Source organism: Bombina bombina, chromosome 6 (assembly GCF_027579735.1).
Source record: "Bombina bombina isolate aBomBom1 chromosome 6, aBomBom1.pri, whole genome shotgun sequence".
Classification (NCBI taxonomy): domain Eukaryota; kingdom Metazoa; phylum Chordata; class Amphibia; order Anura; family Bombinatoridae; genus Bombina; species Bombina bombina.
The window spans coordinates 548,512,080-548,532,126 of NC_069504.1; the positions used below are offsets into that span (position 1 = coordinate 548,512,080).

Consider the following 20,047-nt stretch of genomic DNA (forward strand, 5'->3'; position numbering starts at 1 on the left):
AAAAATTGGAGGGGGTGAGAACGGCACACCGGGTCTATCCCACTCCTTAGTAACAATTTCAGTTAGTCTCTTAGGTATAGGAAAAACGTCAGTACTCGCCGGTACCGCAAAGTATTTATCCAACCTACACAGTTTCTCTGGTATTGCAACGGTGTTACAATCGTTGAGAGCTGCTAAGACCTCCCCTAGTAATACACGGAGGTTCTCCAATTTAAATTTAAAATTTGAAATATCTGAGTCCAATCTGTTTGGATCAGAACCGTCACCCACAGAATGAAGCTCTCCGTCCTCATGCTCTGCGAGCTGTGACGCAGTATCAGACATGGCCCTAGCATTGTCAGCGCACTCTGTTCTCACCCCAGAGTGATCACGCTTGCCTCTTAGTTCTGGTAATTTAGACAAAACTTCAGTCATAACAGTAGCCATATCTTGTAATGTTATCTGTAATGGCCGCCCAGATGTACTAGGCGCCAAAATATCACGCACCTCCCGGGCGGGAGATGCAGGTACTGCCGCGTGAGGCGAGTTAGTCGGCATACCTCTCCCCTCGCTGTTTGGTGAAATTTGTTCACATTGTACAGATTGACTTTTATTTAAAGTAGCATCAATACAGTTAGTACATAAATTTCTATTGGGCTCCACCTTGGCATTGGAACAAATGACACAGATATCTTCCTCTGAGTCAGACATGTTTAACACACTAGCAAAAAACTTACAACTTGGTTATAATCTTTTTTAGCAAAAAACGTACTGTGCCTCAAAGAGGTACTAACGATTAAATGACAGTTGGAAAATAATGAACTGAAAAACAGTTATAGCATCAAACTTTAAAACAACAAACTTTTAGCAAAGGTTTGTTCCCATTAGTAAAAATAACAATAATTAATTTGACATAAAAAATACAAAGCAAACGTTTTTATTCACAGTCACTATAAGAATTCTCACAGCTCTGCTGAGAGATTTACCTCCCTTCAAAGAAGTTTGAAGACCCCTGAGATCTATCAGAGATGAACCGGATCATGCAGGAAATATAAAAGTAACTGACTGGTATTTTTTGATGCGTAGGCAAAGAGCGCCAAAAACGCCCCTCCCTCTCCCACACAGCAGTGAAGAGAAACGAAACTGTCACAATTAAAGCAAAAAAACTGCCAAGTGGAAAATAATGCCCAAATATTTATTCACACAGTACCTCAGCAACGTAAACGATTCTACCATTCCAGCAAAAACGTTAACATGATAAATAGTTATTAAAAAGGATTAGTGACCTTTAACAGAGTAGTTCCGGTGAAATACCATCCCCAGAATACTGAAGTGTATACATACATGTCATTTTAAACGGTATGGCAGGATTTTTTCATCAATTCCATTCAGAAAATAAAGACTGCTACATACCTCAATGCAGATTCATCTGCCCGCTGTCCCCTGATCTGAAGCCTTTACCTCCCTCAGATGGCCGAGAACAGCAATATGATCTTAACTACTCCGGTTAAAATCATAGTAAAAAACTCTGACAGATTCTTCCTCAAACTCTGCCAGAGAAGTAATAACACGCTCCGGTGCTATTTTAAAATAACAAACTTTTGATTGAAGTCATAAAAACTAAGTATAATCACCATAGTCCTCTCACACATCCTATCTAGTCGTTGGTGCAAGAGAATGACTGGACTGACGTAGAGGGGAGGAGCTATATGCAGCTCTGCTGGGTGAATCCTCTTGCATTTCCTGTTGGGGAGGAGTTATATCCCAGAAGTAATGATGACCCGTGGACTGATCACACATAACAGAAGAAATATAGAATTATAATACTTATTCGTGTGCGTTTCCAAACCAATTGGAATGAGTTTGAGCAGTGTATACTATTGAACAAAAATGCATTTTAAAAAGGGATATTAAACAGTAAATAAATACTAGTTATAATTATATAACCAAAGCAAAGATTAGTGGAATTGAGAAAAACAAGTTTCAGAGATAAATTACAGGAAAAGGGAACCAACAGACAGACAATGAAAGTACATTGCAAAGTCTCTTTACTTCACATTATTAAAGAGAAATAAACACCCCAAAAATGATACACACAGATTTTTTAGGGTTTATTTTCAGAGGTACATATGTGGAACAGTTCTGGGTCAAATAATATTTATGCACTGGGTAGATTTATTCAAATTATTTACTTTTAAATAAAAATCAGGTAACATAACACAAAGTGATTTCACTACACTACAGACAAGATAAACATACTCATGTGAGTATTCAAGGAGTGCCCTTGGGCTGGGTTGCTCTAATTCTGCAATTCTGAACCAGGATTTTGTATGCCCAGTTATTCTAGAAAGACTTATGCATTATCTATTTGCAGTCACTTTACACACCAATGCCTGTCAGTGAGCAGAATGGCAGAAATTAAAACACTCCTGCTTAGCTCTATTCAGGAATTTGCAGATCACTGCAGACAGGAGAAAACACAATAAGTTGTATTTGCATCCAAGACAATGTATATTTATAACTTTAGAGTTGGGTGTCTAAAGAAGAAAATATTTTACTAGTTTGTTGCTCTTTAATTCTATAGCAGCCAGTCCACTATAGTTAGTCTGAAAGACGTTTGGGCTACATTACTAATATTTCTTGCTTGTAGATTTTCTTTACTAGCAAATTGAATTGCGGTTTCTTTCAGTTTAAAGTTGGAGTTTTTTTTTTTATTGCTCCCTTCTTTAAAGCAAGAGATTACTGAAGAATTGTCAGACACGATCATAACAAACTAAATCATTAACAAATAAAAGGACATTTATTAGGAGATCCTCCTTCTGATCATATCATGTCTTGAGACACTCGCTAAAGCAACAGCTCTTCCCATTGTGGAGAGAATCATTCACCATATGTCTAAGGACTATGAGTCTCCAAAAAGACTTATTTCGGGTTATTTCTATATGTATTCAACAGTATAGACTGTAGATAATAGAAGTACTGAAAGTGTATGACATAACTTCTCATATGTCAATGGGAATCATGAAAAACTATGATCTTGTGAAATTTCTCCTCTGCTTAAAAATACAAAGTATTGCTTTGACCTTACCAATAATATATGTTCAAGCTATTTTTGATATTTTCTATCCTACGAAATAAACACACAAAAAAATATGTTGTGGCTTTAAAATGTTTCAGTTTCTAAAGATGAAGTCATAAAATTGTTCTAAAAACTTGAGATAAGCTACTGTATGAATCCTGTGCTGTGTTCACATAGTTTAAGATTTCTTATCTTTGCAGTAAAGTATTAAGACTTTTGTAGATATAGAAAAGGGCTTGATTTATCAAGCTACGGCAGACAGGGGCATACATATGCGTCTCTGTCCCTCGCAGCTCGCTGCTGGCGGAATTCAGCATTGCACAAGAACGCTATTTTGCACTGTGCAAGCCGCCCCCTGCCCGCGCACAGCCAATCACGCACGGGCAGGAGCTGTCAATCTCCCCGGTCGGACAAGACTGGGGATACATAACAAAAGTAAAATAATGGAATACATCCATCACGTGTGATCTTAGAAGTAACAAGGATAACAGATTTGCAGTTAAAAATTAAAAACCTTAAAAAATATAATTTTATTTTCACACTAGGATATTCCTTTAAATTGTAGGAAAAGGAGATTACTTTAGTTGAAGAATGACCATTTTTACAGAGTAGAAAGAAGTCATGAGTTAAATTTAAATGTAAAAAAAAAACACCTAAATCCTAGGGACATTAAGTGGATTTGTGGTACTTGCTCCCTAAGGGAGTGGCTACGATAAACAAATGCATGGATTATAGATGATTTACTGAAGAATTCTGGTAATCAATAGTATGTCTAGGTAGATAGGCATCAAACAACATTGGTTTGTCTGCAAGATAATACATGCAAGTACAAGGAAAACAGATTTCATTTTACACTCACAGGACTTGAGAGTAAAGGTAAACCAGTGCTGGGGTGAAACACATTGGTCAATATTCCATCTAGAGATCGAAAACTTTGCTTCTTCCAGTTTGTAGATTGTTTTAATTGAATGGTTTTCTAGGGAAAAACAAACAAACACATTGGTATACATATACACCAGACAGCTAAAACTTTTAAAATTAACACATTTAAAGAGCATTAAACAAAAAAATCAGATTTATATATATATATATATATATATATATATATATATCCTCCATGTGTATCTGCACTCTCAATCTCCTCCAGTCATCAACCAGGGTGCCAGGTCAGTAATATTCACAGTATTTTCAAAATAGGCAAAACTTGGATACAAATTTATTTTAAAATATATAAAAGCGTCACATAAGCCTTGATAACACCACAATGTAAGGGTACAAAAGCAGATATGCTGTAATAAATGCTTCAAATCGCCAAACTTGCAAAGAGGTAAATGGATCAGCAGGAGTGTGACCGCCGAAACCAAAACCTCTTTAGTAGCAAGAAAGTAGCGCTAAGCCCCCAGGTGTCCTGGCTAGTGTAGAGACGTGATAAAACTCAATATAGAACAGTTCAGTTCCGACGTACGTTTCGCAGGTATGCTTTGTCAAGGAATGTTTGTGCGCATGTCCAAGAGTCCTTTTAAACAATCCATTGATGAGTTTCTGCCAGGTTTGTAGTTCCATCCTCCATTTTGGAAGTTGGCATTTAGGTAATTTGTCATTAAACAACTAGTATGTTTTTCAGCTTCTTTCAGTTTTATACATTTTGTTGATATATGCATAGATGTTAAGATGGATAACCAGAATTGGTAAATTATGCATTATAATGTTATAGCATTATACATATATGCAAAACTTCAAAAAACATAATCACATTGTGCCTGCAATTGGTGTCTATACTGATGGTATATGTAGGTATTTGTTGTGTTTTTTGTTTTTGTTTTTTTTTTTACCCCTTATTGTGAAGGTATTAGTTATATCTTTTTTAGTTTAAGTGATGTTACTGACTATATGTCCTATGGACCATAATTAAACTACTAGCCTTATTATAAACCTAGTTGTATCGTAATGTTTTCAAAGATAGATTTTATTTGTTAGCATGTGGCATGTTTAAAAACATATATTGTACTTATATGTGTTTGCGCTGAAAAGTTATGATAGGATGTTGAGGTTACTGTTTCTAACTATGTGTTTAATTTTACATTTGGGGTTCCATATATTGAAAATAAGTTTGTGAAACATTCTAAAACTACCTAGCACTGACAATATGGGTGTGGACAAAGAGAAAAAATAAATAAATAAATAAATAATAAAAAAAAAAAATAATAAAAAAAAAATAAAAAAAATATAAAAAAAAAATATATAAAAAATATAAAAAAAAAAATAAAAAAAATAAAAAAATTAAAATATAAAAAAAAAAAAATATATATAAAAAAATAAATAAATAAAAATAAAAAAATATTAAAACTTAAAAAAAATTTAAATTTTTTTTTTTTTAAAAAAAAATAAAATAAATATATATATATATTATAAATTTAAAAAAAAAATAAAAATAATAAATAAATAAAAAATAAAACAAGACATATATAGATTTTATAGCCTTCGTAGCTGTACTTATAAATAACTTTCACAAAAAGTGATGGATTTCAAAATCTTTATTAAGACCATTGGGTATCAAGCTATCCATAATATGGATCCACTTCATTTCCAATTGTCCCAATCTATTCTGTGTGTCTCCTCCCTTCCAATTCAGTTCTAATTTCCTAATGCCCAGAAATTCCAAATCCTTTACATTTCTATTGTGCTTTTTATCAAAGTGAGACGATACTGTATGATTAGCATAACCCTTTTCAATATTGTAAATATGCTCATTCATCCTAATTTTCAGAAGTCTAGAGGTACGCCCTATATAGATTAAATTGCATGAGCATCGTAACATGTAAATTACGTTTTTGCTATTGCAAGTAATAAATTGATCTATACTGTACTCCCTTTTGTTATCTCCAGAAAAGAATTTTTTACAGAATTTTGGAGTTTTTTTCATAAATTTGCAAGCATTGCAGAATTGACACTTTCTAAAACCCATTTCAGATGGTAGCAACCAATTTTTTACTTTGTTGTTGTCTACTTCTTTAATACATTGGGATAGTTGAAATTTAAGGTTGGGAACCTTTCTAAAAATTATGTTAGGTCCATCGCCTAAAAATTCATTTAATGGTGCATCTCTTGTGAGGATTCCCCAGTGTTTTTGTATGATGTTCCTAAGTTCTCCACTCTGAGTGCTATGTTGGAAGATAAGTCTATTTGCTAGTTTATCATCAGTGAATTTCTTATTTTTGATTTTATATTTTAATAAATCTGACCTGTCAATGTTGGTTACTTCTTCTATTTTTTCATCTAGAAAATTAGCTGGATAATTTTTCTCTAAAAAACGTTTTTTTAGGATTTGAGATTGAACCTTATACATATCTTGTTCTTTACAATTACGTCTCAGTCGGACCGAATTGACCTTTAGGGACATTTTTAAGCCAATGTTTTTGATGACAACTTTCGAGGCTTATGTAATTGTTTACGTCTATGCTCTTAAAAAAGTTTTTCGACTTCAACATTTCATTCTCAATGTATATTTCAAGGTCTAAAAATTCTACCTTGGTTTGACTATAATTCCAAGTTAGAGCTACTTTGAACTCATTTATTTTCAAATATTCCATGAATTCAAGTAATTGGTTCTCACTTCCTGACCATATGAAGAAAAGGTCATCTATGTAGCGATGATAAGACACCAGATATTGCGCCCAGCTAGAGTTGTAAATATATTGATTTTCCCAATTGGCCATATATAAATTGGCATAGCTGGGCGCAAATCTGGTGCCCATCGCTGTGCCTCCTACTTGCAAATAATATTGGTGGTTGAACCAAAAGTAGTTGGTTTCTAGAATTATAGCTATGCTGTCTAAAATAAACTCAAGTTGTTTTTTATCCAAAGAGTCATCTTTTTCTAGGATGTTTTTTACTGATGCTATGCCAAGATTTTTGTCTATTATGGTATAAAGTGACGTAACATCACTAGTCACCAACCACCAATTTGGATTCCACTCGAGTTTTTCTAAATGGTTAAGGATACTTAAGGTATCTTTCAAATATGATTTTGTCTTTACAACATAAGTCTGTAAAAATTGGTCTATATACGCCAATAAATTGCTTGTGAGGGAATTGACCCCTGACACTATGGTCCTACCCCGGGGGGTTAGATGGATCCTTGTGTATTTTCGGCAGTATATAAAAAGTGGGAGTTTTTGGAAATTTGTTGTAGATATATTGATATTCTTTTTTATTCACAATGCCTGTTTTTAAGCCTTTTTCTAAGTGAAGTTCAAGTCTTTTTTTAAATTTTATTATTGGATTACTATCAAGTTCGATATATACCTCAGTGTTTTTAAGTTGTCTAAGACATTCCTCATTGTATTTAGTTTTATCCATGATAACTGTCCCTCCGCCCTTGTCCGCGGGCTTTATGACTATCTTATCATTCATTTTTAAATCTGCCAAGGCTGTTTGTTCTAGTTTAGTGAGATTGGAACCATAATTAGTTTTCATATTTTTAATATCCCTGTGTACTAGTTCTAAGAATGTCTCCATAGGTGCTGATTTGCACTGTGTGGATTAAAGGAGGACTTTTTATGTACCTCTATATGTTTATATTTATTTATTTCTATAGAACTGTTACTGATTATGGGATTGTTAGTGAAAAACTTTTTTATACATAGATTTCTAATAAACTTCTGAATTCCTATAAAGGCTTCAAATTTATTCATTCTGTAACTGGGAGCAAAATTTAGCCCTTTGTTTAAGACAGAGGTTTGGGCTTCTGATAGTGTGGTACTAGACAGATTGAAAATACCATTATCTTTTTTATTTATTTGTTTATTATTGTGTTTTATTACTTAGTAATCCGTTCTGTCCATGTTTTTGCGTCTTTTGTTGAACAGATCTGAATCCGTTCTTGTGTATTTTCTTTTTCCAGCCTCTATAAAAACCTCCTCCTCTTCTGAGTTATATCTTGCTAAAGCTCCAAATCTATTATGGGTGGTGGTTTCTTTTGGATATTGTTCTTTATGATTTTTAAAAGGATTTCTAGGTTGTTGCCAATTATTTTCTTCTCTTGCCCACTGTTCAGATCTATCCTGATTGTTTCTATAATTCATATTTTTATTATAAGTCATGTCATGATTTTTCTGTGGATATCTGTGATCTGCATAGGAAAAATCTTCCTTTCTTTTGTTATAGTAGCTCTCTCTTTCTCTATGTGCTAAAGAATTATGTTGGTGTTGATTTGATGTATTGCCATAATAATTATTTCTATGTGTGTATCTAAAGTCTTGATCTTTATATTGTAAACGCTCCTTGTTGGAATTACTAGTATTTTGAATATGTGTTCTTCTATTTTGGCTCTATAATTTCTTTCTTTCCTTTCTTTATAATCCTCATAGTCTCTAAAGTATTTCTTTCTCTTAGTGTCTTTGATCTCTTTTTTAAACAATCTAAATTTTCTGCCACTTTTTGTGAAAGTTCCCCATATTGTTTGCTCTCCATATGGGGAGTTATTTTTTGTTCCAGCATGTTAATTTCTATATTTGCCTCATCCAATATTTTTTTCTTTTCACTAATAATAAGATTCATAAGTTTTCTTGTGCATTCTTCTAAAATATGATTCCACTTGGTCATAAACATAAGGTTATCCTGACCAAATGTGGAGAGCAAACATAATGGGGAACTTTCACAAAAAGTGGCAGAAAATTTAGATTGTTTAAAAAAAGAGATCAAAGACACTAAGAGAAAGAAATACTTTAGAGACTATGAGGATTATAAAGAAAGGAAAGAAAGAAATTATAGAGCCAAAAATAGAAGAACACATATTCAAAATACTAGTAATTCCAACAAGGAGCGTTTACAATATAAAGATCAAGACTTTAGATACACACATAGAAATAATTATTATGGCAATACATCAAATCAACACCAACAATAATTCTTTAGCACATAGAGAAAGAGAGAGCTACTATAACAAAAGAAAGGAAGATTTTTCTATGCAGATCACAGATATCCACAGAAAAATCATGACATGACTTATAATAAAAATATGAATTATAGAAACAATCAGGATAGATCTGAACAGTGGGCAAGAGAAGAAAATAATTGGCAACAACCTAGAAATCCTTTTAAAAATCATAAAGAACAATATCCAAAAGAAACCACCACCCATAATAGATTTGGAGCTTTAGCAAGATATAACTCAGAAGAGGAGGAGGTTTTTATAGAGGCTGGAAAAAGAAAATACACAAGAACGGATTCAGATCTGTTCAACAAAAGACGCAAAAACATGGACAGAACGGATTACTAAGTAATAAACACAATAATAAACAAATAAAAAAGATAATGGTATTTTCAATCTGTCTAGTACCACACTATCAGAAGCCCAAACCTCTGTCTTAAACAAAGGGCTAAATTTTGCTCCCAGTTACAGAATGAATAAATTTGAAGCCTTTATAGGAATTCAGAAGTTTATTAGAAATCTATGTATAAAAAAGTTTTTCACTAACAATCCCATAATCAGTAACAGTTCTATAGAAATAAATAAATATAAACATATAGAGGTACATAAAAAGTCCTCCTTTAATCCCACACAGTGCAAATCAGCACCTATGGAGACATTCTTAGAACTAGTACACAGGGATATTAAAAATATGAAAACTAATTATGGTTCCAATCTCACTAAACTAGAACAAACAGCCTTGGCAGATTTAAAAATGAATGATAAGATAGTCATAAAGCCCCGCGGACAAGGGCGGAGGGACAGTTATCATGGATAAAACTAAATACAATGAGGAATGTCTTAGACAACTTAAAAACACTGAGGTATATATCGAACTTGATAGTAATCCAATAATAAAATTTTAAAAAAGACTTGAACTTCACTTAGAAAAAGGCTTAAAAACAGGCATTGTGAATAAAAAAAGAATATCAATATATCTACAACAAATTTCCAAAAACTCCCACTTTTTATATACTGCCGAAAATACACAAGGATCCATCTAACCCCCGGGTAGACCCATAGTGTCAGGGGTCAATTCCCTCACAAGCAATTTATCGGCGTATATAGACCAATTTTTACAGACTTATGTTGTAAAGACAAAATCATATTTGAAAGATACCTTAAGTATCCTTAACCATTTAGAAAAACTCGAGTGGAATCCAAATTGGTGGTTGGTGACTAGTGATGTTACGTCACTTTATACCATAATAGACAAAATCTTGGCATAGCATCAGTAAAAAACATCCTAGAAAAAGATGACTCTTTGGATAAAAAACAACTTGAGTTTATTTTAGACAGCATAGCTATAATTCTAGAAACCAACTACTTTTGGTTCAACCACCAATATTATTTGCAAGTAGGAGGCACAGCGATGGGCACCAGATTTGCGCCCAGCTATGCCAATTTATATATGGCCAATTGGGAAAATCAATATATTTACAACTCTAGCTGGGCGCAATATCTGGTGTCTTATCATCGCTACATAGATGACCTTTTCTTCATATGGTCAGGAAGTGAGAACCAATTACTTGAATTCATGGAATATTTGAAAATAAATGAGTTCAAAGTAGCTCTAACTTGGAATTATAGTCAAACCAAGGTAGAATTTTTAGACCTTGAAATATACATTGAGAATGAAATGTTGAAGTCGAAAAACTTTTTTAAGAGCATAGACGTAAACAATTACATAAGCCTCGAAAGTTGTCATCAAAAACATTGGCTTAAAAATGTCCCTAAAGGTCAATTCGTCCGACTGAGACGTAATTGTAAAGAACAAGATATGTATAAGGTTCAATCTCAAATCCTAAAAAAACGTTTTTTAGAGAAAAATTATCCAGCTAATTTTCTAGATGAAAAAATAGAAGAAGTAACCAACATGGACAGGTCAGATTTATTAAAATATAAAATCAAAAATAAGAAATTCACTGATGATAAACTAGCAAATAGACTTATCTTCCAACATAGCACTCAGAGTGGAGAACTTAGGAACATCATACAAAAACACTGGGGAATCCTCACAAGAGATGCACCATTAAATGAATTTTTAGGCGATGGACCTAACATAATTTTTAGAAAGGTTCCCAACCTTAAATTTCAACTATCCCAATGTATTAAAGAAGTAGACAACAACAAAGTAAAAAATTGGTTGCTACCATCTGAAATGGGTTTTAGAAAGTGTCAATTCTGCAATGCTTGCAAATTTATGAAAAAAACTCCAAAATTCTGTAAAAAATTATTTTCTGGAGATAACAAAAGGGAGTACAGTATAGATCAATGTATTACTTGCAATAGCAAAAACGTAATTTACATGTTACGATGCTCATGCAATTTAATCTATATAGGGCGTACCTCTACACTTCTGAAAATTAGGATGAATGAGCATATTTACAATATTGAAAAGGGTTATGCTAATCATACAGTATCGTCTCACTTTGATAAAAAGCACAATAGAAATGTAAAGGATTTGGAATTTCTGGGCATTAGAAATTAGAACTGAATTGGAAGGGAGGAGACACACAGAATAGATTGGGACAATTGGAAATGAAGTGGATCCATATTATGGATAGCTTGATACCCAATGGTCTTAATAAAGATTTTGAAATCCATCACTTTTTGTGAAAGTTATTTATAAGTACAGCTACGAAGCTATAAACTCTATATATTTCTTGTTTTATTTTTTATTTATTTATTTATTATTTTATTTTTTTTAAATTTATAATATATATATATTTTTTTTTTTTTTAATAAAATAAAAAAAAAAAAAAAAAATTTAATTTTTTTTTTTTAATATTTTTTTTTTTTTTTTTTATTTATTTTTTTTTTATATATTTTTTTTTTTTTTTTTATTTTAATTTTTTTTTTTTTTTTTTAATATTTTTTATATATTTTTTTTTTATATTTTTTTTATTATTTTTTTTTATTATTTTTTTATTTTTTATTTATTTATTTATTTTTTCTCTTTGTCCACACTCATATTGTCAGTGCTAGGTAGTTTTAGAATGTTTCACAAACTTATTTTCAATATATGGAACCCCAAATGTAAAATTAAACACATAGTTAGAAACAGTAACCTCAACATCCTATCATAACTTTTCAGCGCAAACACATATAAGTACAATATATGTTTTTAAACATGCCACATGCTAACAAATAAAATCTATCTTTGAAAACATTACGATACAACTAGGTTTATAATAAGGCTAGTAGTTTAATTATGGTCCATAGGACATATAGTCAGTAACATCACTTAAACTAAAAAAGATATAACTAATACCTTCACAATAAGGGGTAAAAAAAAAAAAAAAAAACACAACAAATACCTACATATACCATCAGTATAGACACCAATTGCAGGCACAATGTGATTATGTTTTTTGAAGTTTTGCATATATGTATAATGCTATAACATTATAATGCATAATTTACCAATTCTGGTTATCCATCTTAACATCTATGCATATATCAACAAAATGTATAAAACTGAAAGAAGCTGAAAAACATACTAGTTGTTTAATGACAAATTACCTAAATGCCAACTTCCAAAATGGAGGATGGAACTACAAACCTGGCAGAAACTCATCAATGGATTGTTTAAAAGGACTCTTGGACATGCGCACAAACATTCCTTGACAAAGCATACCTGCTAAACGTACGTCGGAACTGAACTGTTCTATATTGAGTTTTATCACGTCTCTACACTAGCCAGGACACCTGGGGGCTTAGCGCTACTGTCTTGCTACTAAAGAGGTTTTGGTTTCGGCGGTCACACTCCTGCTGATCCATTTACCTCTTTGCAAGTTTGGCGATTTGAAGCATTTATTACAGCATATCTGCTTTTGTACCCTTACATTGTGGTGTTATCAAGGCTTATGTGACGCTTTTATATATTTTAAAATAAATTTGTATCCAAGTTTTGCCTAGTGTACTGTTTTCCCATCAGTATAAAGTGGGAGTGCGCATATCCTTGAGCTTAGTGGAAAGCTCCAACAAATGTGAGTAGTCATTTGTTACAAAACAACTACTTCCTCAAAGTGCCATTACAGATTCACACTATGTTGCAATTTTCTGTTTCCTTTTTTATGGGATCTCACTGAGGAATGCTAACAAGCTGAAAAACTCATCCAGAGGACACAGACATATCCTTTATTCAGAACTTTATTTGGTTTTCCTTTTATGATTTTTGTTATCACATTTATTTCACATTTTTTTTTCTTTGTGATATTTGGTATATTTATTGTAATTTTCAAAATAGGACTGCACTCGCTGGGTTTAAGCATAAAACTTATTTTATTGTGGTACCACAATAAAATAAGTTTTATGCTTAAACCCAGCGAGTGCAGTCCTATTTTGAATATACTGTATATATATATATATATATATATATATATATATATATATATATGTGTGTGTGTGTGTGTTTAAGTGAGATATATACATACATTCCACACACGCGCGCAGACTTGGCATGCACTGCCGTCCCTTAGACAACTACATTACTGACATGTATGTATGTATGTATGTACAATAATAAATATAAAAAAAAATTAAATAAAAAAAAACAAAAACACATACATCATGGAGCTATAGCTCCTAAATTTCTACCCCTAACATTTCATTATTTTTCTTCATATATATATCCATAAATAAATATCATAGCTATTCCCAAAACATTGGGTAGATAGCAACAGTTTTTTTCTGACAGGCCCAAAAAAGTGATCTTAATTTGTTAAGAACTGATATACACATGCATATAATACAGGAGTATATTGATGTGTATATCCACAATTCTCTCTCTTCTTCATTTTTTCCTCTTGACTTTGGATGCTTTTTAAGTCTCTTCTTACAAGTACTCAAAGTTCTGAAAAACTGCATCTTTGGTCTCTCTGTATGTCAGGCATTAACAAATTATGCAAATTAACATGACAAATTATACCTCTGAATTTCAAAAGGTAGTCAATGGATGTTTTATCTATATGCATTTCTATTTATTATATATATATATATATATATATATAATCCTAGTGCTTATTTGTGGTACTTTTCAAAATAATTATTGTGCATCAGTTATTAAAAAATTAATTAAACAGTATATCTCTATCTCACAATATGTTTAAAAGGATATTACCCGATACATCAATAAGAGCATCTATTGCTAATATCACCACAACTTCTTGGTTTAAAGGGGACAGGATTTTTTTTTTTCTTTCATGATTCAGATAGAGAATACAATATTAAACAACTTTTTAATTTACTTCTATTATCTAATTGGCTTAAATATTTAGTTATTCTTTTTTTTTATTTGCACCCACCAATCAGCAAATAGTCCCCAGGTGCTGAGCCTACATAGCTATGCTTTTCAACAAAGGATACCTTAATATTGAAGCAAATTAAATAATAGAGCATAGAATTTTAAACAACTTTCCAATTTACTTCTATCTGAATCATGAAAGAAAAATGTTGGGTTTCCCGTACTTTAACACAGTAACTATGTCATGGCATAACCCAACTACCAGTGGCTAAAAAGCCCAAAAAAATCCCAACCAAATAATCCACTAGCCACCAGCTTCCCATTCATTCAAAGCGATATTCTGGTCAAAATTTAAATGCAAATAAATGAATTACATATTTGAATAGAAACATATTTGCAATATACATACATTGGCAAAAATGCTTCTAGTAAAAGTTATCACTTTTTAATTGTTAGCATTTTTCTCTGCACGTGCAGTGAAGTATAGCTAGATATTCACAGTGCACCAGTATTTTAAATACTGCAGCTGCTCAGAGCACCAGGGGGTTTGTATCATGTCAGCAATTAACAAATTGCATCATTACCAGATGGTACAGGTACCTTAAGCTCTCTTAGCAAGTGATATATTTAAAATACTGGTGCGCGGGGCATACTTAAATACACTTTTGAAACAGTTATGGATTTTTTAAAAATAATTTTTGCTAAATACATGTATAAAACAAAAATGTATCTATTCAAAACTGAAATGCACCCAGGTGGATTACAATTTGGTTGAAATGTCCCTTTAAAAAAACAAACAAACATATAGCTAAAGTGATTGTGAAATGACAAAGATTCCATGAAGACACTTACTAGCTGATTTGTATTTTTCAGCCGCTCACATCTTGTCAAACAGCTTCCATTACATTTCCTTTGCCCTTGAATATGACAGTCGCATTTTGCTGGATCCTCATTCTCATCATGCAACGTTTTTTGTTTCTCTTGTGTTTCTCTGGCTTTCACACTGTCTCTGTCTTTATCACTGTCTCTATAGTTTTCAATGCTGTGGAGCTGTTTGTTATGGTCTGAACATTGTGCTTTCTTTAGATTTTTCTCCACATCTTTAAGTTGCTGGGTTTGGCAAACGGTCACTACTTTTTTTGAACAGTGTTTGGAATTATCTAGATTCAAACTGTGGGAAGAGTGTTTTTCATCTGGGTTATTTTGTTTGTTAGTGCAAATTCTATCACTTGAATTTTTTGGATACGTGCAATGGTTACCAGTTCCTTTACAGACATTGTTTTCAGTCTGTTCGCTAATTAGAATGTCTACATTTTCAGGTGGATTGAAAATATTTTCTTTGCTGGACCACAAAAGAGCAGATTGAGTTGTTTTACCTAGAGATTGCTGAAATGTGCTGAAGACAGGTTCATCGTCAAGTATAAGTTTTCTTCTTGCTTGTAGTTTTGGAGAGGTTTTATCTTCCGAGTTTGGGCGTGAGGAACTGATGGGGGTGTCTGGCAAGTTTTTTCGGCTGTCTGTGGTTACAGTGAATCCTAATGTTGAGGTAAATGTTACTGGAGTTTCCTGGTTTCTTTTTGTGGCATTATCTTCTTCGTGTGGGCTCCTAAATATCTTGGAATTAACAGGACTAGTTTCAAGCATATTGAAAGCATTACTACTTATGTGTGAGTTTGCCTGATCACATTGTAGCAAATGGTGTGCAATTCTTGCTATGACTTCTTGACGTTCTTGAATTAAAGTGCCTATTAAAGGGTTTGTGTCTGTGGATTGATTTTGTTGTGTGCTGCTAGATAAATCCACCAAAGAAAATGATTTCAGATTTCTAATGGGTGAATTATGAGGTGCTGCCTTAGAGTCATTAATAACATTGAAACACTGAAGTTTTGATGGCGATGTCCCAATGCCGTAACTATTACCGCTGCTAGAGAGAAACTTAGCACTTCTAACAGAAGCAGTAGTATTCATGTTTGAGCTGGCCCTTGTATGCAGTAAACCTTCACGTCCAACAGTCCAAAGCTGCTTGTTACTTGCTTGCGTAGAACTGAGAATGTTTCCATGTCCAGTTGCACGATGCGCATCCAAAGTTGGACTAACACTATGCTCACATGTGGACATTTTCTTGTCTAAAAAACCAAGATTGCTATGAATGCTGCAGTTCAACACCGGATAACTGGATTGTCTAGGCAAAGACTGGACACTGACTTTCAAGGCCACACTGTGTGAAACATTTGGGACAGGAAAAACATGCTCAGTTGGTGTATGGGAAAAATTCCACTGTAGCTCTCCATCCGCTGCACTCACACTGCAAAAACAAACAGAAACAAATGTGAAATTACTCTTATATCAGTCCTACATATTTGTTACAAATACCACTATCTATACAATTAACAAAAATCCAGTGCACCCACCAACAATGAACATGATTTAAATTAAATTTTAAGTATTGCAGCATGCTATGCTAAGCTATGTGGAAAAAAAAACAACCTTACAAGGGACACGAAACCCCAAATCTTTATTGAAGAACATACTTAGGTTAAAGAGTGTGCAAGTGCCTGGACCACTATATGGCAGAACTTTTGTATCAATATTTTAAACAATGTTATACATTGCATACATATTGCCATCACAATGCAAAATTGCTACCATATAGTGTTTCATATATTTGCATACTTCTGAGCCTACCATTTAAACAAAGGATCCCAAGAGACCAAAGTAAATTTATAATGGAAGCAAATTGTAATGTTTTTAAATAGTACTCTCTATCTGAATTATAAAAGGAAATATGTGGGCTTCATGATCCTTTAACAACGTTTTTTGTGCTACACATCTGACAAATTGCACTCATAGGACTGATTTACTAAAGAATTGAGATAACTTTAGTAAATCAGTTGTGCAGAAACTAATAAAATGTGGAGAGGCTGGTTAGGCAGATGAAGCTAGGTTGAAGGAAAAAAAAAAAAAAGAAAAAGATGTGAATAAAGTCTACCCAGTGCAAAGATATTTTTTGACCCAGAACTGTATTCAGTTTTATATTTCCAACTTAAAAGGAATATTAAACAGTCAGCTTCATTGTTGTAATAAAAAAGCACTAAGCAGTGGCATATACTTAATTGAAATCATTGCAATATGTATAATTCATCTATTTAAATGCATTTTACCTTTTTTTTTTTTTTTTTAAATTAACTTAGTTTGTGCAGTGTCCATTACTTCATGTCACGGCCCTACAAGCAGGCTGTGGGCTCTACAGGAAGCTTATCAAGCATGATGTCATAAAACTTCCAGAGTTGGTTTAGTATTACGTGAATAAACTAGATAAACAGGGAGCCACATTTGCTCATGCTCAAAACTGTTAGAATGTAAAAACAGAATTTATGCTTACCTGATAAATTACTTTCTCTTGCGGTGTATCCAGTCCACGGATTCATCCTTTACTTGTGGGATATTCTCATTCCCTACAGGAAGTAGCAAAGAGAGCACACAGCAAAGCTGTCCATATAGCTTCCCCTCTAGCTCCACCCCCCAGTCATTCGACCAAAGGTTAGGAAGAAAAAAGAGAAACCATAGGGTGCAGTGGTGACTGTAGTTTAAACAAAAAATGTTCTACCTGACTTAAATGCCAGGGCGGGCCGTGGACTGGATACACCGCAAGAGAAAGTAATTTATCAGGTAAGCATAAATGCAGTTTTCTCTTGCAAGGTGTATCCAGTCCATGGATTCATCCTTTACTTGTGGGATACCAATAACAAAGCTTTAGGACACGGATGAAGGGAGGGAACAAGACAGGTACCTTAAACGGAAGGCACCACTGCTTGCAAAACCTTTCTCCCAAAAATAGCCTCCGAAGAAGCAAAAGTATCGAAATTGTAAAATTTGGCAAAAGTATGCAGTGAAGACCAAGTCGCTGCCTTACAAATCTGTTCAACAGAAGCCTCATTTTTGAAAGCCCATGTGGAAGCCACTGCTCTGGTAGAATGAGCAGTAATTCTTTCAGGAGGCTGCTGGCCAGCAGTCTCATAGGCCAAACGGATGATGCTTTTCAGCCAAAAGGAAAGAGGTAGCAGTCGCTTTCTGACCTCTCCTCTTACCAGAATAGATAACAAACAAGGAGCATGTTTGTCTGAAATCCTTAGTTGCTTGTAAATAGAACTTTAAAGCATGAACTACATCAAGATTGTGTAATAGACGTTCCTTCTTCGAAGATGGATTAGGACACAGAGAAGGAACAATTATTTCCTGGTTAATATTCTTGTTAGAAACAACTTTAGGAAGAAAACCAGGCTTGGTACGCAAAACTACCTTATCTGCGTGGAACACCAGGTAAGGTGAATCACACTGTAAGGCAGATAATTCTGAAACTCTTCGAGCAGAAGAGATAGCTATCAAAAACAAAACTTTCCAAGATAACAACTTAATGTCTATGGAATGTAAAGGTTCAAACGGAACCCCTTGAAGAACTGAAAGAACTAGATTCAAACTCCATGGCGGAGCCACAGGTTTATAGACAGGCTTGATTCTGACTAAAGCCTGAGCAAACGCTTGAACGTCTGGTACCTCTGTCAGACGCTTGTGTAACAGGATAGACAAAGCAGATATTTGTCCTTTTAAGGAACTAGCTGACAATCCTTTCTCCAGTCCTTCTTGGAGAAAGGACAATATCCTGGGAATCCTAATCTTACTCCATGAGTAACCCTTGGATTCACCCCAACAAAGATATTTCCGCCATATCTTATGGTAGATTTTCCTGGTGACAGGCTTTCTAGCCTGAATCAGAGTATCTATAACTGACTCAGAGAACCCACGCTTTGATAGAATTAAGCGTTCAATCTCCAAGCAGTCAGACGTAGAGAAACTAAATTTGGATGCTTGAACGGACCCTGTATTAGAAGATCCTGCCTCATTGGCAGTGTCCATGGTGGGACAGATGACATGTCCACTAGGTCTGCATACCAAGTCCTGTGTGGCCACGCAGGCGCTATCAGAATCACCAAAGCCTTCTCCTGCTTGATTCTGGCAACCAGACGCGGGAGGAGAGGAAACGGTGGAAAAACATAAGCCAGATTGAAGGATCAAGGCGCTGCTAGAGCATCTATCAATACTGCCTTGGGATCCCGGGACCTGGACCCGTAGAGAGGAAGTTCGGTGTTCTGACGGGATGCCATCAGATCCAACTCTGGGGTGCCCCATAGCTGAGTCAGCTGGGCAAATACCTCCGGGTGGAGTTCCCACTCCCCCGGGTGAAAAGTCTGACGACTTAGAAAATCCGCCTCCCAGTTGTCTACTCCTGGGATGTGAATTGCTGAGAGATGGCAGGAGTGATCCTCCGCCCACCTGATTATTTTGGTTACTTCCGTCATCGCTAGGGAACTCTTTGTTCCCCACTGATGATCGACGTGATGTTGTCCGACTGAAATCTGATGAATTTGGCCGCCGCTAGTTGAGGCCATGCCTGAAGAGCGTTGATTATCGCCCTCAGTTCCAGAATGTTTATCGGGAGAAGAGTTTCTTCCCGAGACCATAAGCCCTGAGCTTTCAGGGAGTCCCAGACCGCACCCCAGCCTAACAGACTGGCGTCGGTCGTTACGATGATCCACTCTGGCCTGCGGAAACATATTCCTTGAGACAGGTGATCCTGAGACAACCACCAGAGAAGATAATATCTGGTCTCCTGGTCCAACTGAATTTGAGGAGACAAATCTGCATAATCCCCATTCCACTGTTTGAGCATGCATAGTTGCAGTGGTCTGAGGTGTATCCGAGCAAAAGGGAC

The 20,047-nt window shown here is 34.3% G+C and overlaps 1 protein-coding gene across 1 annotated transcript in view; it reads right to left on the reverse strand.

The window, feature by feature from the left end:
- ATOSA (atos homolog A) overlaps nucleotides 1-20,047 on the reverse strand; it is a 165,826-nt gene that overhangs the window by 64,883 nt on the left and 80,896 nt on the right. The window contains exons 5-6 of the mRNA XM_053717489.1: nucleotides 15,130-16,582; nucleotides 3,918-4,034 (exon numbers count right to left, since the gene is read on the reverse strand). Of these exons, the coding sequence (XP_053573464.1) occupies nucleotides 3,918-4,034; nucleotides 15,130-16,582 (1,570 nt within the window). The remainder of the gene's footprint in view (nucleotides 1-3,917; nucleotides 4,035-15,129; nucleotides 16,583-20,047) is intronic.